The sequence below is a fragment of the Bubalus kerabau genome, chromosome 8 (assembly GCF_029407905.1).
Source record: "Bubalus kerabau isolate K-KA32 ecotype Philippines breed swamp buffalo chromosome 8, PCC_UOA_SB_1v2, whole genome shotgun sequence".
In the NCBI taxonomy this organism is placed as follows: domain Eukaryota; kingdom Metazoa; phylum Chordata; class Mammalia; order Artiodactyla; family Bovidae; genus Bubalus; species Bubalus kerabau.
In genome coordinates, this window is record NC_073631.1 from 95,423,164 (window position 1) to 95,445,623 (window position 22,460).

General features: G+C 44.8%; 1 protein-coding gene across 2 annotated transcripts in view; it reads left to right on the plus strand.

The window, feature by feature from the left end:
* Positions 1-22,460, plus strand: part of SND1 (staphylococcal nuclease and tudor domain containing 1) — a 422,591-nt gene that overhangs the window by 225,997 nt on the left and 174,134 nt on the right. For both annotated transcript variants that reach the window (XM_055590844.1, XM_055590845.1), the window contains exon 14: positions 17,539-17,611. In XM_055590844.1, the coding sequence (XP_055446819.1) occupies positions 17,539-17,611 (73 nt within the window). The remainder of the gene's footprint in view (positions 1-17,538; positions 17,612-22,460) is intronic.

Genomic DNA, 22,460 nt, shown 5'->3' on the forward strand with positions numbered 1-22,460 from the left:
GTGGAATATTTTTATCTCCACCATCCTTTCCTTCCCAGGAACAAACCGTGGAGCCCTGCTTACTGCACAGGACGTTTGCCTTAGGTTCATCCCTCCAGGGGCCCCTGCTCACCAGCCCCTCCCACTTACCACCTCTAGACCTTTCGTCATGTACAAAGGAAATGAAAACATTTATTAGGGAATGAGTTTGGGTGTCACACTTCTGACAGCTGGCAGGAGAGCGTTTGTGAGAAGCCCCGTGACATTTTCCTTTGTCCTTTATCCCTGTGGCTGGTTGCCCCAAGGACATGCATGCTGCTCAGCAGTATTTCCTAGCAGGGACCTTTCTCAGGGCTCTTTCTCATGGGGCCTTCTGTCACTAGACGGGACTGGGAGCAGAATAATTCCTCTAGCCTTCCCAGGAAACAGCAAGAGCTCAGTGGTCATTGCTGGATCCCTGTTCTGATCCAGAGCTCAGCAGACTGCTGCACTCTACCAAGATATACCCATTGTTTCAGAGCGGCTTCAGATACTTGTCTCATGCAGACACTTTCCTGTGACCTAGGAGTTTGTCTAGAAGTTTGTTAGTTGCCAGCCTGTGCTCCACGGTTCACGGAGGAATGAGTTTGAGCCTGTGTTATCTGTACCTCAGATTTCATCCCTGACATCACTTCTCTTGTTCTTTGGCCCAGAACATTGACCTGATAGGAGACATTTGCCTGTTAACACCGTGTCACATCCTGATGGATAGGGCATCTGTAGGATGTCACACGACGTCAGCTAAGAGAGCAGCCTGTCGCCTTGCTATGGCTTTTTGGATTCTTTTCTTGTGGGATTTTCCCTGGAGGACCTGCCTAAGACTTCATTCTTAAGCATAAAGTTCAGTGTCTTTGGTTGTTGAATGCCTAGTGTAAAATAATACAACATGGACTTCTCTGGTGGTCCAGTAGCTATGACTCTCTGCTCCAATGCAGGGGGTCCAGGTTCAATCCCTGGTCAGGGGAACTAGATCCCACATGCTATAACTAAGACCCAGTGCAACCAAATAAATGCATTAAAATATTAAAAAAATAATAATACAATGTATAGCCCATAATTGATGTTTCTCTTTAATCCTCCCTCACATCTTATGCTTCTCTCCCTGCCTATATTATCATTAAGCCAGTGGGTTGAAAGGACCCATAGCAGGAAATGCAGCTCCACATTTCAAGTACTTTTGATGATCTCGCTATTCTAGGAAATGGGCAATGATTAGACTGTTCTTTATGTGGGGGTGGGTTCTTGGTGGGCACGCTCAGTTGGTCTGATGGTATCTGAAGAAGCAGTCTTGCCTTGCCAGCATAGCGGGAGCCCTTAGCCATTCCATGGGATCTTGAGTCCCATTTTCCGCTCTGCCTTCTCTCCACCACTAGTGAATGTTTAACTCTGACAGGCAGGTAAGCATGAAAATAATTTGCCTAGCTCCTCCGGAAAGTGAGGCCACAGCAAGCTCTTATTATGCTGTTGGAAGTAGCTGTGTTGTGCTCTAATGTTTAATGAGTATGCAGAGTTGGTGAAATTTTTTAGGTTTTAAGAAGAAAACAGTCCGGTTCTCATTTTGAGCTGATGGAATGTAACAAGATGCTTGCCTGTTAAAGCAATGAGCTGCCTAGAGATAATTGTGTTGAGCCACTGATTTCAGACCGATGGTGGAAAAACCGGCTTTGGGGCCACGGCCCTGTGGCAGGTTGACTAAACAGAGAGCAAATGAAGTGATTCCCCTGGCCGGTGAGGCACCGCCATGAGGCAGTACATACCTCACAACGCGTTAGAAGTGGCCTGTGTGACCTGCGAGTGAGTCCTCCTCGGGAGCAGTGCTGTCCACGAGCCCCAGGAAGGTGGCCCCATGCCATCTTCTAGATGCCAGTCCCAGTGAGAAAGACAGGAACACCTGCCAGATAGGAATGGTGGCCTTATAGCCATTGAAGACTATTTTCAGTGCAGAATGCAAACCACCCCCATCCACCCATCCCACTTTTGGGAAAATGCTAGTCAACCTTACTGCAAGACCACCTCTTTTCTGAACGCTACTTTATCTTAAGTCACCCTCATTCGCACTCCGGCCCCTAGGAGACATTCCCTGTGTCACCTCAGCACTTCTGTGCTCATGTCATGTTACAACATGTCAGAGCACTTTGTGCTTGCTGCCTCTGCCCCTTACCCTGCCCATCTCACGAATGTGATCTGAGTTCACATTCTGAGTTCACTTATCTATCTAGTTCCCCTGGATAGATAAGCTGTATTTTTTTTCCCAATTGAACTCGGCCTTGTAATTTTATGTCCCTGTCCATGTGGTTCCTCCACCGCCCAGCTGAGTGTCCTCTGCAGATCTCATTAGCAAGTTGTTTACTCCTTTCCTTGGCCCTGAGTAGAACCCCTAAACAAGAATGGCTTTGCTCTTGACCCCCAGTCTTTCACCGCCTGGACTGTCACTTAACTGTCTTTTGTTTATCATCCTGCAGCCACTTTTTAATCTTCAGTGATTGTGTACTGAACCACACCAATTTGAATTAATTTCCCAAGTTAAATTTCTGGAGGTACTGTATCTAATGCTTTAGCAAAGGCCGAATAAATAACATCTGCTGTGTTCAGGGCAAGTCACTCATCTTGGAACTCTTTGAATGAATAATAAGTGGGTGAAGGTAACATGGCAAGGCCAGCAGTCATCTTGAGTCACCCAAGGATGGTGATTCCGAGAGACTTCTCTGTCCCTGAGCCCCAGATCCCCGTTTTCCTCTCTGGTTGTCACTAGTGGTCTTGGCCATGGTGCCCAGTGCTCTTCCATTGACTTGGCTTCCCGGAGCGCTGCTCAGCCATTAAACCTTTTAGAGAAACGTTGTAAGCTTTGGGGAAAGGGCAGCCTGTTAACTTGGCTGACTCTTTGGGTCAGCACAGCTGCCTGCACAGGAGCTGAGGAGCCCTGCCGCCCCTGCTTCCTCTGTGAGGGGCTATGATCTGCCGACTTTTCTCAGATCATCTGATGGGAGCTCAGGGAATGACGCATCAGGCGCACGTTGGGAGAGCGGGTGAGACAGAAGAGGAAGAAGAATGCCAATTTGCAGCTCCCTATGCTTTCAAGCATATCCACCTGCCCGCCAGAAACGAGCTCACCGTACCCTCCGCAGCTCTGCTCTGTGTGCCTGGCCCTTTGCGGCACCTTCATTCGAATGGCACTTTGCTTTTGGGAAACCCTCAATACGCCTCAAACACAGGGCGCATCTTGAGAAAGCCACATCTTTTTTTGTTTAAAGGACAAATGAACCCCTAATTCCCGGCAGGCGGCCTTCCTTTCTAGTTCACTTGTCTATCATCGGCTGCCTCTTCCCTCCTTACCTTGTGTCCCGGCAAGATAAGGGTTTGGCACTTTTGTGTGTATTTTGGGGCCTCGCTTCTCTCGTGGGCTCCATTGAAAAGCCCTTGGTTGTGTCCCAGCCTTGAGAGCTCCAGTGTGTGTCCTCGACATTTTTAGTAAAAAGAACTTGGGTACAGCTGACCCACACTTTCTGATGACTCTCCTGAACTTGGTGCCCTCAGTTAGGGACATCACGTGGTCTTCTTTGGCAAGTGTGTCATTCCTTTCTGCATCATTCTTATTTTTCACTCCCATACTGACTTCCCAACGCTTCTCATTCTTGTCTGACTTCAGTATTTCTTGGCCAGTGGGCTGGCTGCTTTGTCTATCTTGACAGAGTATTCTAAGCTGAAGGCAGGGCTCTGACTCCTACCAAGAGTCACGTATCCTTCCTAGGTATTTCCAAGATACTGGGTCATTCATTATAGGGACCCTTCTTTTTTTAAGGTATTACACAGTCTCTCAAATTCTGTGTGTTTGATATAACATGTGTTGTTTGATTTAAACAATACAGATAGTGAGCTCCCCTAGCATTCTACAGGCCTTCCTGGTGAACTTTTGTCAAACTCATTGTGGACACTAAAGATAAGCTGGTAACGCGTGGAGTCAAAGCCTGGCTGTGTGTCCTGTTTTCCTTGGACATCCCAACCTGTAGGATATCATTTGTCTGCATTCTCCTAAAGCTAATTTATATTAAAATGTAATATTTGAAGGTTTCCTGGAAACTTACTCTGTGGTTCATTGCAGGACAACACAGAAGTTGTTCAGAAGTTGGGGCTTTATTCCTTTAAGGCACCTTTTAATTCTAAGATTTTGTGATTTCAAGATAGGCTGTATATATTCAGAAAAGAAATTGATGCCCCAACTTGACAGTGGGAAAGCAATTGTGTTGAACAACCTAGTGTCTGAGCAGATTTAAATGAATTTAGATTCATTCTGGACATACATAATGAGGTTAGGGTTATCTCGGGAGAAGAGAAAAGGGCAGGCTCTTATCTTTTCCTGTTCTCTTCCTTGCCAGCACACTGCAGATTAAGGAAACTGGGGGCCTGTCCTCCCTCTTGGTGAGGCAAGCATGAGCCTGCCCTGTCTCAGAGCTGTGTGGACTCCTTGTCCTCTCCACCCCTGCAGGGAGTCCTGTTTCTGATTGCAACTTTGCTTTTCTTTAAAAACAAAAACAACTAGTGTTCCTGCCTTGCCAACTTTGGCATCTCTAGTCTCTCAGCCCTATAAATACCAGTCAGGGGAGGACAGAGGATGAGATGGCATCACCGACTCAGTGGCCATCAGTTTGAGCAAACTCCAAGAGATAGTGAAGGACATGGAAGCCTGGTAGGCTGCAGACCATGGGGTCCCAAAGAGTCAGACACATCTTAGCGCCTGGACAGTAACAACATTAAAATCCTATCAACTCTCTCTCGCTTTTACCCTCCCTATTGTGGAGTTCTCTCAGCTTGAACCTCCAGGAAATCTGTGTTGGCATTTCCATCACAGACTTTGATTAGAAGGCTATAAACTTAACTCTTTCCTAGGCCAACACCTGTAGTCATTAGAAACTGTTTCAAGTAAAGATCTCTCTTAGTGATACAGTTACTGAGTCTGCAGTGGGCTTACTGACTTCCAGGTAGCAGTGCTCTTGTGGCAGTGAATTGTAAATGTATTTTTATTTTGCATGTCTGTTGAAGTACTCTCAATACCACTGGGAGAGAAATGTGCTTGAGCTCCCACTCCTGATTCAGCCAGAGCAGCTCCAGTTTTTTCCCCTTGATTTATAGAGGGATTTTCCCACAAAATTTTAATAGGTGGAGGAAAAAAATGCCTTGTGCTTAGACAAACACAAAACGTTTTGATAAGGTATTTCCTGTCTGTGCCTTCAATTTAACTGGCATTTTCAATGCTGGTTATGAATGAAATGTGAAGAATCACTCACCAGTGCTTTTTTGCTTTCTATTGCTTTAATTGGAAGAGGTCAGCATTGCTGGCTTGACACAGTTTTGACTTGGTATGAAGCAGATTTCATCTTCCTACCAATCCAGTGAGAAAACTGGTGTTGAGGTTGAATCTGTTTTTTGAAAATTTGAAACTAATATATCCTATCACAGTATATAGACTGCATGAGTTAACCAGTTCTCCAAACAAAATAAATTATTCCTCTAGTGGGTACAGTTGTTCAGGCTGGTTTTCTCTCGCACATGATGGCTTGGATTCATTCCTTTTCTTTGCTATTTTCTTTAGTGTATCCTGGGCCCTAGCACTGGAGATAATGGTAGTGAAGAAAAAAGATACCAGACTGAAGCCTTACAAAGCATGCAGTCTCGGAGGCACACGCGTTGAATAATTAAATAGGACCTCTGGGTGTTGCTATTTTTCCTATTCTCATTTTCTTACCTGTTTTCTTAGCCCCTCCTCTTTTTCCCTCTGCATCATTAACACTGCCCTCCTTACATCTTTTTTATTCTTTTTCTCATTTCTGTTAAATTTTCCCATGAGGACACCTCCCTGAAACTCATCTCTTCCATCCAGCCTCTGTTCTGCTCAGTCGTTTAATGGTGCAGCTTTTAATAAACCAAGATTTCACACTTTCAATCTAATGACCTAACCAAGTGAACATTCTCTTTGGATAATACTAGATCCTGCCAAATACTGCTGAAAACCAGAGCTTTGATTTGAAGTTTTTCTGTTCCTTTCCTGTAGCACCAGAGTGCAGGTGGGTTTTTGTAGCCCAGAGTCGGAGTTGGGTAAATTGTCTGCTGCCCTCTTCACCTGGTTGTGTTACAGGATGCTGGTACAGATTGGACACCAGCTCGAGAAGGAGATTGGTCTTTCTCTTAAGTAACTGCTTCTTTTTCTCCCATAACCCCAAACGTGCACACCCCACCAGATTTGGGGCTTGCCTGTAGGTGGCACAGCCAGAGGTCACTAATGAGATTCAGCACACATCAGTGTTGGGGGGTTTCACCATGGGGGAGTAGGGCACATCAGCTCCTGCAAGTGGATGTGGTAACAGGAAAATGCATTACAAGAGTGGGTGTGGGGAAGTGATTTGACGATACAGCTGAATGTGGGGAAATTTAGCTTTTCCCTTTCTTCAGAAGAGATGATGCACTCAACATCCAAATAGCAGTAATCAATCTGCATTTAAGGCAGCACAAATGGCCACTTCTGGAGAGCTGTATAATATCTCCATTTCCAAATAATTTTCTCTTTCAGGAGATTAAGAGGATCTGTTCACTCTTCATCCTATCTCGCCTCCCAACTCCCAGTTCCAACCTATACGACTCAAGCTATGACATTCGTCTCAGTGATTAGTGTAGGGATTTGGGTTAAAGTCAGAACCCGCAAGCTTTAGCTCCTCTGTGTACACAAGGTATGGGCAGTCAAGTCATGAACTCATAGGAAGAAGTCCTCGTTGCCCAGTCTTTTCTGTAATTGTTAATGTGCACTGGTTGTATTCTTGCAGAGGAAGTTGTTCTTGACTAACATCTTTAATTAATTGGGTGTTCACTGCCCCTTCCCACCCAGCTGTGACCATTTATCTGCCCACAGCACCTCATCTGTTCTCTACCATCTCATTGTTCTTTTGGCTAAAAGGCTCTTGCTCCTCTCAGTCCCTAAATATTTGAGGTTTCAAAATAGTTCCAACATATTTCAAAATACATTTGAAGATTATCATACTGTGAATATAATTTTAATCCCAAATAAATAAGTTGTAGCAATAAAGCGATAACATTTGATCCTTGCCATTTTTGAATGTCTCCTAACTTGATTCTCTAAGCCACTGGTTCTCACAGTCTGGTCCTCAGACCGGCAACATCATTTTCACCTGGGAGCTTGTTAGAACTGTGAATTCTCAGGTCTTGCCCACATCGTCCCGCCCTAAACCTATGGAAACAGAAACTGGAATTCAGCCCCAGCCATCTCTTTTCACACATCCTTCAGGAAATTCTAACACACACTAAAATTTGAGAACCACTGCCCTAAACAATTCTTAACTACTTTTTTTTTTTTTTAAGAAAAAAATCAAAATTGTGTCCTTTTTGCGGCACATTAATAATTTAGTAGTTGGAATTGTAACCATTAAGTAAAGGTAAAGAGACTGAGCCATGGACGGGATCAGCTTCGGATCTCTCTGCACTCCTGCCCTGGTGGTGCTTCCCCGGCAGCCATACTTGTTTCTCACCAAGCCCGTTGACTAGCTCTGTATTCCCTTTAACTCCTCTTTCCCCTTCCTCATGCCCTGCATTTGTGACTCTTTAACCAGATTCCTTCTGAGTAGCTTCTACTGGCTCTTGGCTAATTTAATGTGAAATCATCTTGAGAGTTGCTGTTCTCATGTGATTTACCTCCTCTGTGGTATCAGGGGGCAGAGTGGTCGGGGAGCTGAGTCTCTATTACAGACGTCAGTCTCCTGCTTTGGCTCTAATCCTTGGAAATCTCTCCGGAGGACTGGAGTTCAAATAATTAATCACTGATACATCAATGCCCAGAATTTTATAGCAGCTTGTGAGAGAGAAATCTCCTTCAGAGCTTTCTTTCTTTTGTAGATCTCTTTGCATCTAAGTTTCCTGTAAATTCCCTCACATGAGTGTGATCTTCTATGCTGCCCCCCAACTCCCCTCCTCCAACTCTGGGCCCAGAAGTTGAGTAGGCTTACTTCCCATGCCTCTTGCTTCTGTGTCAAGTTCAGAGAGCCAGATCTGTAGCGGATGGCAATGAATCTTTTCCAGCAGGTCCCTGTAAATGTACTCACATTGGAAAAACCATTTTCCCAGCAGTAAGTCTGTTGTGTCTTTTGACTGAGTAAAAGGCGTTAAATTTTTCTCTGATGTGTTGTTTTTACAGTAACAAATAGCAGGTGCATTGGAGAAGAAAACAAAAACACATGGTCTGGTGGGGATGTGGATGAGCGAGTAAATAATTGTGAACATCGTGATAAGCATGGCGATCCCAGTGGGCATATGGGATACGTGAGAACAAGCACCTAAATCGAAGGGATTATCCACAGATAGAGTCCACGAGCCAAGGCATGCTCTGTCCGGGTTGCCTGGGGAAAGGAGATGAAAAACAGGAATGGCGCTTCACTGACCCATGACACAGCCATCCGGGTTGTATGAATTTATTCTAAGAAATAATTAGTAAGATGCCTGACAGTTTAAGAGCTATTCCTTTGGCGTACTTTATAGGGCTGGAAGTATTACACTGGAATAGTACAGTCACAGAGATATCCAGCAATAGACAATGTACATCCATTACAGGTTTATGTGCAATGATTAGAAAATGATATAATAAAACTAACAACACAAGGAAGTGTTCATTTAGTTAATTATTTATGAGGGAAAAAAACAATTGCTAAACTTTGCCCACAATTTTCTTTAAGTGGGCAGGTATGGTAAAGAATCTGCCTGCCAGTGCAGGAGACGCAAGAGACGCAGGTTTGATCCCTGGGTGGGGAAGATCCCCTGGAGAAGAGAGTGGCAGCCCAGTCCAGTATTCTTGCTGGAAAATTACATGGACAGGGGAGCCTGGTGGCCTACAGTCCGTGGAGTTACAAAGAGTCGGACACAACTGAGCAACAGCACGCACACACACGTATGTGTATCAACACTTAAAAATTATGTTAATGGTGCTTTTATCTTGAAATTGAATTATGGATTGTTCTTTCTTGTACTTTTTCTGGCCCTGTATTGCCTCAGTGATAAAGACATGAAAAAATGATAAAAACCAGTGTCATTGAGACAGCTTTCAGTTGTCATTGCCTCTAATCTTCCCTTTCTGCCCCTTGTCCCCTCAAGAAGACTTGAGACTGACACGGACCATTTCTCCTGGGCGCTACTAGTCCTGTGGCCCTAACCTGGGACAGCGTCATCTGCTCATGTTTTCATGAATCTAATATTGCGCTGCCTGGTGGTTCTCTTCCACAGAGCTCAGTTTTCCCCTCTTAACCTGAGCACAGCAGATCGCTTGTCACACCCGGCACAACAGAAATACATCTTCATTTCTTTTTATATTAGTTTTAGATGAGGTTGCCCAGAGTTCCTTGTTATTTGCTCTACTGCCTCATAAGTCCTCCCACCTCCCCTTGACCGTAGGACTCAATTTCCTCCTTTCCCAACTGTGTACGCTCCATCTTTTCTGTCTTATCAGTGATTCTGATTTCGTTGACAACGCAGCTGCATCATCTTGGTGCACCCGTGCCCCCCCCCCCCCCGCATTGTGCACCTGTGCCCACTCCACATCTCAGTTTCTGAGTGTCAGGACCTGGTTGCCTCCTCCAGGTGCCAAGGAACCAGTAAAAAAAGCTGAAGAAAGTGTTGCTTGCTGCTGTGTTTCACTGCTGTGTTTGTTTCAGTTGAAACTCTGTATTCATCAATGTGAGCTAAAAATACGTTGCAAGATTCTTTAGAAGTTTGGCAAGTTAACTGGCTCTTTGTTCTGTTTTTCCTCCTTTTCTGTTTGAATTGTTTCCCTCTCTCCATAGTTACATACTCTGTACTACCCAGTAGGTGCTTCTGACGGTCCTGCCACTTGGTCCTGTTTTATTGTTCGTGGTAGCTGGGGCTTTGCTCCCATCACTGCCTTTCAGGTGGCCAACCACCTCCTCTAGCTCTCGGGGACCTAAGGAGGGGAATGCGAGGCTTCTGATCTTGATGCCCTTGTGCTTCTGCTCAGAGGCCAGGCTTTCAACTCTTCTGCCTTGCCCCACTCCAAGTAGCAAAACCAAGATGCCTGCAACCTGGAGCATGTATCTTACCACAAATCTGCACCTCCAGGAAAGCCAATAAGCTCACTTTTCTGTGCTCTATGCTCACTTTGGCATTATCCAGTCTCCACTCTGAAATATCTTCACACTCTGTGTTAGTCAGTGGACATTGGTTCACCTTTAACAGGCGCACGATAATTTATCTAGATGACCCTGAGTTTAAGACTATGTGAATATAGCTCTGTATTAAATACTGTAGCAAATATTAAGGCTAGAATTCAAGTCCTCAAAGGGCCCATAGTCTAACTATAGAACTAAAGTGAATGCATGATGCAGTTCAAAAATACTGCATTGCAATTTGTAACTGGATGCTCAACTGAGTGATGCACAAACGTGTACCCATTCACATATATAATTCTACTGCTTCAGAGTAGTTTGTAGATACTTCCACTATTCAAACAGACTCCCACCTAGGGCCCCGATTTAGCAGTTTGTATGTGACAGCTGTTTTATGATTGGGATGAGGTGGTGGCTTTTTTTCTCTAGTGTGGATCTATGAATGATTTGCATGTAAGGGTCTGGAGAAAATGGACCCCACTGGATTAGAAGGAGTAATGTGGAAATCGTGGGAAGACAGATAGGCCCATGAAAGCCAGGTTACACTTTCCCCTTGATGGCACAGGCTGGGGGTCTCTGTTATGGGTATAAGCAGGGGAGCAAAGTGATGAACTGATTTTGTGAAGAAGTCATGGAGCGGTGGTGTGCACTCTCAAAGGAGCCTGAGTGGATTTAGTTAAAATAGTCCTGATGTTATCTAGGAATAAATTGATGTGGGCCTGGCCCAAGAGGGTTGCAGCAGAGCCAAGTGAGCACAATTAGGAAGGAAGAAAGGCTTGGCTGTAGGCAAGGACTCAGAGCAGAGTTAAGGGACAGCTTGGTTTCCTGGTTAACAAGGCAGTGTTGTTAAAGGGGAGATGCCAGTCAGGGCCTCCTGATCTTGCCGCGTCATTTCCCTCTGCCTCTGTTGTGTGCTTTCCATCACTTTGTTTCCTTTAGATCCCTTTTATGTATAAAAGTGGTTCTTTCTGTGAAACTGTTGGAGTTCCTATTCCCCAGAAAAATTCACATATATAATTCTCCTACTATTTCAGGTTGGTTCATAGATACTCCCAGCATTCTCCCTGAAGCTCAATTATGTCACCAGGGAGAGAATTCTTGGGACTTCCATGGTGGTCAAGTGGTTAAGATGCCATGCTTCCAGTGTAGAGAGTTCTGGTTCATTCCTTGGTTGGGGAACTTAATAAAATTCCACATGCCGCACTGCATGGCCAAAAGATAAAAATAATTTTTTTTTAATCCCAAGAAAAGGGACTTCCCTGATGGTCCAGTAGCTAAGACTCCACACCCCCAGTGCAGGGGGTTTGGGTTCTATCCCTCATCAGGGAACTAGATCCAGCATGCCACAACTAAGACCCCATGCAGCCAAATAAATAATTGAATTTTATTTTTAAAAAATTCCTCATGTGGCAACTATTATATGGTTGGGTTAAGGCTGGCTCTAACCATACATTCTTTGAATTTTTTTTGTAAACTTACAAAAATATTCAGAATACCAGTCTACCATTGTTGTACTGAAATTAAGGTCATGGCCTCTTTGCCACAAGATGAACTGGTGATTCAGAATGTCAGTGGTGCTAAGGCTTGTGCCTTGGAGATGGCAGCTTTTCTGCAAGGGGCCCTAGAACCGAAGAGCAAACTGTTTCTTTGTACAGTGTTAGGTTCTAATCCTTTTATGCTAAGTAGTAGGCTAATCTCCCTTTTAACAACACCCATGTCTGCCTTTGCAGAGTTGATGGTTTTATCTTCTAGTGGGAAAGCAGTAGCATCTCATACAGGAGAATTTCAAACTTGGCAAGAAGAGTTTTGTGCTGATCTAAATGGGGTTCCTGTCCCACACTATAGCTTCTAGAAGCTTCTAGAAGCAACCTAAAAAGCAGAGTTTTCATCCCTCTCCTTTACTGTTGCCTCTGTGTATGTGTGCAGACGTTACTCACTTTTCCCGGCTGGCGATGATTTCTGTCCATTATGGACACTGCTGGTCGTTGCCATCTTTGTGCTGTGGCTGCTTGGAGAAGAAAGCCTCCGACAGGCGCAGGCTGCGTTCTGCCCCACTGCTTCCTTTCTCCCTGCCGGCCTGAGCTCCAGCCTGCCTTTGTGAGAAAGCAGCTATTAAGCAGACACAGCAGGCAAAGTTTAGAAGTCAGGAGTTTCATTCCTTGCCTAATGAAAAGGGATGTTGAGCCGTGGTTTCAGCCTGCAGGAAGTGTGGGGAGAGGAGTCGCCATTTGCTCAGTGGAGCAGGCATTGGTGGAAAGCAAACCTACTACCTTCTATACCCTCCCAGGTCTTAAAAGTCAGAGTGCCCCCAAACCTAGGCCACAGAGGCTGGATTATGTAAGATTCGGGGATTGCCCCACCAAGAAGTCATGACAAGGCAGCAGAAGCAGGATCTCGTTTTCATTTTCTGTATATACAGCTGTTAGTAGACAGGCATGTCATATATGCACTTTGCATCCTGGAAGAAAAAGGTACATAGTATATTCCTTTCAGGAACAGCACTGTGGTGAGCCTACTACTCTTGGTGTTTGATCCTTACTTCTTTGAGATAAGAGCAGGTATTTCTGCACTGAGTTGTTCCCACAGATCCTCTCTCTCTAGAAGCCCTTGTGTCAGCCTGACGGAGGTTTTCTGGGGATGGCTCACCCAGGGCCCTTTCAGCAGCAGTGGGCAAACAAGGACCAAAGCAACCGCAGCACAGGGCGGGAGACCTGGGTCCCCCTGAGCGGGCATGAGGCATTTAGCAGCTTTGTCAGTGAGCCCTCGTGCTGAGTGGCCTGGGTCCAGTGTGCCATTTACTCTTCAGAGGTTGTCCTGGGCAGGCATCGTTTGTAGTTAGTATTTACAGATAATAATAAAACACTTTCACTTTTGTCTCTGTTTTGTTAAGAACTAACAACAACTCGGAGAAGGCAATGGCACCCCACTCCAGTACTCTTGCCTGGAAAATCCCATGGACGGAGGAGCCTGGTGGGCTGCAGTCCATGGGGTCTCTAAGAGTCGGACACGACTGAGTGACTTCACTTTCACTTTTCCCTTTCGTGCATTGGAGAAGGAAATGGCAACCCACTCCAGTGTTCTTGCCTGGAAAATCCCAGGGACAGGGGAGCCTGGTGAGCTGCCGTCTGTGGGGTCGCACAGAGGCGGACACGACTGAAGCGACTTAGCAGCAGCAGCAGCAAAAACTATTTCTCAGCTTAAGTATGATCTGTTGTTGTTTAGTCGCTCAGTCGTGTCCGATTCTTTGCAACCCCATATACTATAGTCTGCCGGGTTCCTCTATCCATGGGATTTCCCAGGCAAGAATACTGGAATGGGTTGCCATTTCCTTCTCCAGAGGATCTTCCTGACCCAAGAGTTGGACCTGGGTCTCCTGCATTTCAGATAGATTCTTTACCACTGAGCCACCTGGGAAGCCCTTAAATATGATATTGCCTCCTGAGTGTGAATGAAATTTACAAAATTTGCCTGAAATCTTATCTAATTTAGCAATTGTATCTAAAGTATGAAAAGATGAAGTCTTTGAAGGTTTTTCCAAAATTAATGCCTGAATGCAACCAAGTATCTAATAATAATCTTTTTAGGAGCAAGGTCCTAAACAAGGTCCTACTCATGTCCATCACGTCAGTGATGCCATCCAACCATATCATCCTCTGTCGTCCCTTCTCCTCCCGCCTTCAGTCTTTCCCAGCATCAGGGTCTTTTCCAATGAGCCAGTTCTTCGCATCAGGTGGCCAAAGTATTGGAGTTTCAGCTTCAGCATTAGTCCTTCCAATGAATATTCAGGACTGATTTCCCTTAGGATTGACCAGTTGGATCTCCTTGCAGTCCAAGGGACTCTCAGGAGAGTCTTCTCCAACACCACAATTCAAAAGCATCATTCTTCAATGCTCAGCTTTCTTTATAGTCCAACTCACACATCCATGCAGGACTACTGGAAAAACAATAGCCTTGACTACACAGACCTTTGTTGGCAAAGCAATGTCTCTGCTTTTTAATATGCTGTCTGGGTTGGTCATAGCTTTTCTTCCAAGGAGCAAGCATCTTTTAATTTCATGGCTACAGTCACCATCTGCAGTGATTTTGGAGTCCAAGAAAATAAAGTCTGTCACTGTTTCAATTGTTTCCCCATCTATTTGCCATGAAGTGATGGGACGGGATGCCATAATCTTAAAGTTTTTTAAATGTTGAGTTTTAAGCCAACTGTTTCACTCTCCTCTTTTACTTTTATCAAGAGAGTCTAGCTCCTCTTCGCTTTCTGCCATAAGGGTGGTGTCATCTGCATATCTGAGGTTATTCATGTTTCTCTCGGCAGTCTTTATTCCAGCTTGTGCTTCAGCCAGTCTGGCATTTTGCATGATGTACTCTGCATATAAGTTAAATAAGCAATGTGACAATATACAGGCTTGACGTGCTCCTTTCCATTTGGAACCAGTCCGTTGTTCCATGTAAGGTTCTAACTGTTGCTTTTTGACCTGCATATAGGTTTCATAGGAGGCAGGTCAGGTGGTCTAGTATTCCTATCTCTTGAAGGATTTTCCATGGTTTGTTGTGATCCACATAGTCAAAGGCTTTAGCGTAGACAAGGAAGCAGAAGTAGATGTTTTTCTGCAATTCTCTTGCTTTTTCTATGATCCAACAGATGGTGGCAATTTGATCTCTAGTTCCTCTGCCTTTTTAATATTAAGACTTAATTTTAAAGAATTCTGGTTTGTTTCAGATGTCATATGAATACTGTTATCCCTATTTTCTGTTTGGGGTATGATGGTTTTTCCCCTTGGGGTAGTATGTTTAACCTTGGTTAAGTCCTAAATTTCTGCTTATGTCATAAGGCTCCTTTGGGATCATAGAGAGAAAGAAGAATTTTGATTTACCACCTCCCTGCTTTTACAAAGAACCTGTTTTCTGACTTACTGCCCAGGCCCTGTTCTTTTTGCCTCGTAGTATATGAGGTGCTCTCCAGCCCCCAGGAGAGGCCAGGCGTTCAGCAATGTTCTCACATGAACCGTCTGTTCACTGGGTAGGTCTGTTTATTTTGGTTGTCCTGATTGTTAGAACAGGAGAAGGCTGTAGGCAGTTTGTGCCCCCACAGGACCTGCAGAAAGCTAAGCATGCCTCGCCCTGAAGGGAAGCAACTTACAATTGGGGTGACGGTGAGCTTGCTTTGCCTCACAGCAGGTTTGTTCCCAAGACTCCTCCTTTGAGTTTATGGTAGCAAAATGGGGAAAGCTTGTTGGTGGCAGGGGAGACTGTAGAAACAGAACACAGTCTGGATACACACAGGGCTTAGGAGCTAAAAGAGTTGGATCTACTATTAGTGTGGAGATCCCAAGAGACCAGGGGCTAAACCTTGAGAATCAGCCCCCATCTGTGGTCATCATCAGATTCCCTGAATGATAAAGCACTGGACTAAAATTAAATGGAGAAATTCTGACCCACTTGCAATGTCTAAAGCCCTTGCCTTGATTCAAATTCAGGAGGAATTGTGGCATTCAAGGAACTTGGGAATGTTTTCTTTCCATTAACATGTCAAAGTAGAGCGAGTTACAGTTTTTTTTAATTCTGTATTTTGATTTCTTACCCTCATCACGGAATGGAAACTGAGTAGAAAGGGAAGTGTTTTGTTTGTTGTTTCTGAACAGAGGATGTTTCAGATAAGTTGAGTGAGAGATAGGTCCCCTGGGTGGAAAAGGAGGCAAATGATGAGGGCTGCATATGTAAGAAATGACTGTTGCGCTTTGCACTCAGCAACTCCCACCCAGTTTGATTTGTGAATTGGATTTAGAAAGTTAGGACTCGAGAGTAATACCTCTAGTTCTGTTTGTTCATGGATCCTGGGTACGAGGAAGGCTGCAGTGTGGTTCATAGTGTGATGGTCCTACACCTTGACCCTGGTCTGGGCAATTTACTTTAACACTTTCTCTGAGATATGGAAACCCTAGAAAGTCTAGTTCATGAAGCAGACACATTCCTGAATCTTTCTCTGTCCCTAAACACAAATGTTCTTTACATGCCAGTATGCACAAAGTGTTAATCACTCTGTCATGTCTGACTCTTTGCAACCCCATGGACTATAGCCTGCTCTGTCCATGGTATTTCCCAGCAAGAATCCTGGAGTGGATTGCCATTTCCTCCTCTAAGTATTCGTGAAGGTCTTGACTAATTGCTTAGTGCTGTACCATCACCTTTGAGTCTGCGGTCCTTCATTGTTACACAAGTGATCAGGTTCCTGAAGCTACCACTCAAGGGATTAGAACGCAAAAGGTGGGAGATTGGACCAATTCAATTAGAACACAATTGCTATTGCTGCTGCTGCTAAGTCACGTCAGTCGTGTCTGACTCTGCGCAACCCCATAGACGGCAGGCCACCAGGCTCCCTGGTCCCTGGGATTCTCCAGGCAAGAACACTGGAGTGGGTTGCCATTTCCTTCTCCAATGCATGAAAGTGAAAAGTGAAAGTGAAGTTGCTCAGCCCATGGACTGCAGCCCCCCCTCCGTCCATGGGATTTCCCAGGCAAGAGTACTGGAGTGGGGTGCCATTGCCTTCTCCGAGGACACAATTGGACCAGTCCAATTAGGATGCACAAGGTGGTCAGATGTGTGTTGCAGGATCCCCTGCTAAACTCATTGCAATTACAACCTGAGAATGAGGCTTATTCTCAATTAGGCACCTTTGCTAATTTCTTCCCGATTTAGTTATTATTTATTGGCCATGCTGCACAGCTTGCATGATCTTAGTTACCCAACCAGGGATTGATCCCAGGTCAGGCAGTTAAAGCACTGCATTCTTAACCACTGGACCACCAAGAAACGCCCTTCTTCCCCCATATTAAAAAGACTTCTGTACAATATTGCTTCATTCAGGGCAATTTATCTTTTTACCTGGGAGAAACTTATTTCCATTAGAATTGGAACGCTAGGTACATATACTGCATTGAAAATGTTTCATGTGATTAAACCCAGAAAGAAACATTATTACTTCAAGAAACATTATTACTTCTGTTTTTCAGGAATGCGCTCTTCCAACTGATTGTTCTTTTATGCCTGGAACAATGCCTTTCATTTGGAGACAAGTTAGGGAGCTTTCTCTGATAACAAGGTGAACAGCTGGCCTTAACTAGCAGCCAAGCCATGGTTACTGGGCTTAGGGGAAGAGCAGACATGTACCCTCCCCACCATGGAATGTTCTGGACAATACTAGTTACTCAGCAGTGTGCCCTCTGTAGTCACACATGCCCAGTGAACTGACCTCTCTTCTTGCCCCCTTTCCCACCCTCCTTACCCCTTTCCACTGTGGTTTGTATTTTCATTGAGCGCTTTTTTTTTTTTTTTCCTTTCTCTTTCTTTGCAGAGCTATTAAGAATGGCAAAGGATTGCATAGCAAGAAGGAAGTGCCTATCCACCGGGTCGCAGACATATCTGGGGTGAGTTGTGTCATTGAATGGAGCCATGTGACTTCGAGGGGCCAAGAGCTTGGCTGCTGCTTCACTGAAGGGCCTCCGCTTATGTGTTTTCTGTAGCTCATTTGTTTTCAGGCACTGAATGTGAGTTTTTCCACGGCTTCTGCTAATGCCTCTGTAGAGATCCTGTTTTATTCTCTGGGAAAACAGAATTTAAACCAGGGCATAAAACCTCCCAGCTCTCCACCTGAATTTTTACTTAGTTGCTTTTCCATTTTCTTATTATCATGAGTTAGAAGATATTTCTCTCGAGTTGTGTTAAAATGAAATTACCTTAAATTAAAAAAAAAATTTCCTGTTTAATTCTGTGACTGAAAAGTCTTAGTGGAAAAAAAATGTCAAGTATAGATTTTCAGACAAGTTTAGGAATTAATCCTAATGAATGAGGCTGGAACAGTGTGAGCATCCTTTGAGCTAACAGATCTACTAGATGATAGAAAAGAAGAGGTGATATAGATACTTTTGAGCTGCCTAAAGGCTGTGTCCAAATGACTATTTTTGCCTAGGATGTTAACTTGCATATTTAGGAACTTCTATGTCTGAATTAGATACCTTTGTTAATTGAGACAGTTTATTCATTTATTCAGCAAGTGCCTACGCTGCCTGGAACTGTTCTCAACAGTGAGGATATAACAGTGAACAGGACAGATAAAGACAGATAAGGTCCCTACATGCAAGCACTAAAGAGAGACAGTAGTAGTGCCAGGGAGCGACCGCTTGGAAGAGACATAGAGCAGCCCAAGGCGGTCGTGAGGGTTCTGAGTTTGATTTTGATCAGGGGGCCAGGGAAGACCTGTTGGCTGTGAGTTTCACCCTCTGTTCCTGGGACACACACCATCCAGTTCTGCTCTCGTAGTCACTAATGGGTAAGGTGGGGCTCCAGGTCTTGTGTAGAGAGAGCACATAGCCCAGGGGACATAACAGAGGAGGAGCTTGTCAGCCTCAGCCTGGACATTTGGACAGCTGGCCCTGGGCACCAAGAAGAAAATGCTGTTGTAAACAGAAGCTCAGCCGAGCCCACAGCAGTCATGAATTCCAGTGTATCTTGTTCTGTTGTGTTCCCAAGCCTGACTCAGGCTCTACCTGTAGTTCCTTGTGATGGCATCTAAACCCATCTGGCCAGCTCTCTATTGCCTGAGTGTGGTGTTCCCCTGTGGCCTTCAGTCACTGGGATTCTGTTAAACTTTCCCTGTCTGTAGCAGTCACTGCATACTACAGGTTGTACAGTGTGGCCTGTATTAATTGGACTTCAGTCAAGATACCATGCCACTGTTCATCAAGTGAGGTACATGGTATGTGTCCCTCGTGGCTGAAGTCTGGAGTTTGAGCTGCAAGTGACTATGTTGCATCTACTGAGGCTCATGTTTCACAGGTGACTTTCCCTGCGCTGGTATCAGGCCAGTTTTCTCTCTTGTTTACCATGCTGAGTAATTGTTCTTAATTTCTCTCTGTATCTGCTGTGGCATTCTCAGCCATATTTCTTCATTCTTTTGGTCAAATCAAAGGGTAATTTTTGTTTTGGTTTTTTAACTGCAGGGGGGAAAAAGTTGTAAGATACCTATTTTGGAAAACATCGTGGTGACTTCTGCACTGAGAGCAGATATGCCCACCCCAAAGCTCTTGTCTGGCCCACTGGGGCCATCCAGAAGCTGAATTGAGCCTTAGAGTTGGGTTTCTGTTTTGGCCTGCGGGGTTCATGTTCATGCTTAGATTTCCCACTGGGATCGAAGTGAGGCCCTTGATGGCTTCTTGAGGCAGAGTTACACTTTTTTGGGATTGTCCTCTCGGCATTCCCAGCATAGTGTCCTAGTGATCTTTAAGGCTATCTTCGAATCTCATGCTGCCTCCTACCTTGATGTGTTTCCTCTGTGTGTGTTTTGGTAGCCATGAATCTTAGGAAACTTGTCTTCATGATCCACCCCCTAAACTGTAGTTCAGTTTCATACATACTTTTATTCTCTTTGCTGCCTAGATATTGGAGAATTGGTTTGTTCTTACATTACTCAGAAATAAATGCAAGTCAAACTCCTCTACTTACCACATAAATAAGAGAGGATAGCTGGACCACGTGGGAGAGTGAAAGTGAAAAAGCAATCCATTCAATAGATGTCACAATGACCTTGTCCACCTTCATCACACATTATTCAGTTTAGGTTAGAGGCTTTTTTGGTGCCCTCTCTAACAGAAGAGTTTTGTCTCCCTTTTCTAACCTTCTCTTCTTTCTGTCACAGTATCATGTTCAGTATGTGTGTGTTGAATTCTCTTGCACTATTTAAGTGTGATGTATGTGTCTCCAGTTTCCTGAAGTGTTCTGGCGATGTTACTGAGGGACCCGTGGTCAGGTGGGGTCAGTCAGGCCAATGGTTTACATCCAGGTGAACTAACAAATATTGGAATAAAGGTCATCTAAGACAACCACGTGTAATGGTTTCATTAAAGTTTGTAAAAAAAATTTTTTTTTAATCTTTGTGTCCCTCCCTCCCCTCATTGGCCACCCTCTCAGTTGCAGGCTGTGGTAAATGGCTCATTGAGCCAACAGCATATGCCGTGTGCCACCACGATGCTGACTGTGAACCGACATTCATGCAGGACCTCTCGCCGCACCCCAGAACGCATCCTTGAGGGAGAAAAAGACATATATGCTCTTAATATTTTGTTTTCTAAACACACTCAAGTAATATGCTCTGTGGAGGAGGTTATATATCATGACTGGGAGACAGATCACCCATAAACTTGTTCCAGTCTTAATGGCCTCCCACTCTTAGAGTTGGGTTTCTATCCATTGTTCCTATCTCTTCTCTTCTGTTCTGTAAAAACGATTTCAATGGGTCAGGGTTGGAATGCACAAAGATGCCTCCTGTGGAGAGTTAGCAAGTGCAAGACCTGCTTGGCTGACTCCCTGCTGTGGGGAGTTAAGTAGCCAGGTGTAGGAGTGAGTGGCTGACTCTGATTGGGCAGGTGAGATGCTGGCCTCATCCTATGGTGCTGAAGCAACCAGGCCATTTCATGTGCATCCATCAGCTTTCCCCGGGACTGGACTGGACTGATCGATGTTGGCTACCAAACAAGCTTTCTAACTTGGAGTTCTCTTGTGCCCAGTTGAGCTCTTACATGAGAACTCATTACAGTTTTTTCTTTTTTTTTTTTTTTTTTTTTGACTTTTCAAGAGTGTTGCGATGGGTCCCCAGTGTTTAGATTGTGTTGGGCTTCAATTTTTGTTAAAGTAGATGATTTTTGACATCAGTGTCAACGGAACGTCGAGTTTTTCATAAGGTTCATGGCATCTGTAATGCCAGATGCACGAACCTACCTTTTGACTGGGGCTAGGATAAACTTGACTCTTCTGCATCTCTGCTCCTGTTTTTCAGGGTATCCACTAAGCGGGAAAAAAAATCTGGGAGTTTGGGTCCTGAAACAGTTGCTGGTTTCCTTTATTTCTGATTTTTAAAAGGTGGAGGAAATAGGCCATGACCCGCGCCTGGCACCGCAGTCCTTGCTCCTCTTGTCCACTTGCCCTCCAGGCCAGGACGGTTCCGTGAGCATGAAACCCACTGAGAATCTGATCGACTTGGTGCTAGATCTGATTGCATTTGTAGAGTGGTTCTGTGGCAACTGCTTCCCTTCATTCAACCTTGTTTTCATTATTCGTGCCTTTTCTTTCTCCCCGATCCTGTCTCCATTCCCCACCTCTCCGACACACAAAAAGTCAGAATGCGAGTTAGTGGAATGTAAGGCTGTTGCTTATCTCCAGGTTATTATTGTTTTTGCTGTAGCCTGCTCTGTAATAAATACAATCTCCCGCAGATATAACGTGCAAAACAGGCAATAAAATGTGGCTGGTGCATGGCTTACTGTTGTTCTGGTAAATCAGACAAATCAATTATAGTTCTGAGGTGGGAGAGAGCGCCCCGCTCCTCAGGCTGCAGCTCATGATGCACCGGTTTCTCCTCTGCCCCCTCACTGGCACTGGGCAGGTCCTAGTGACCCCTGGCCTGTGCCTCTGTTCGCTGTGTGTCCTTTCCTCTTGGGAGCGTGTGGAGCTATTTGTGTGTTGACTACACCACGAGAGACTAGAGCCTCGTCCAGCATCCTGTCCACTCCAGCCACATTTCTAAGAGTCCCAGAACGGGGTCCGATTACTAGGATGGGCCAGTCCACCTCCAAATGTCTTCTGCATTTCTGTGATATGGAATCCTGACAACTCGGAAGCAGATTTTGCTGTTGTTTATTCTGTTCTTCTGTCCTTTCATGTATTCCCACAGGGCTTACTTCAAAATTGTCTTCTTTGCTCACATTACATAGTCACTTCATAGTAACCTCCTCTAGCCATGACTGGTTTTTGTTGGAAATGCATGCTATTACTAATACGAATGTGCTGAACCGTGGCCTGAAATAGTCCAAAGACTGGCCATGGGGGTGGGAAGTGGATGGGGTGGGGCAGTGTTATGTTTTCAGGTCCTTATTTCTCCATTAAATTGTGAAGCAAAGACCTGCAGAGTTGGCCAGTGAGGGTCTCACATGTAAATACAGAGGATGGAAGTGTTCCTTTAGAATAGGGTAGGATGTTAAGCATGTCCTCCTGACCTCTGCCTCCAGGTTCTGGTTTTTCAGCGCCTTTTTCAACTTGAGTAGCCCTGTTGTCTTATCCTCAGGGTATTGGCAGCAGCCTTTTCGGTGGAGGCTTATGAACTGTTATAGAGGTTGTCTTTTTTTAGCTCCCAATGGAGTTGGGCCTCAATGTAAGAGTTTTAAAATATTTTTGGCCGAAGGGATTTAAAATGTGGTTTGTCCAGCAAGTCTGAGGAAGGTGTAT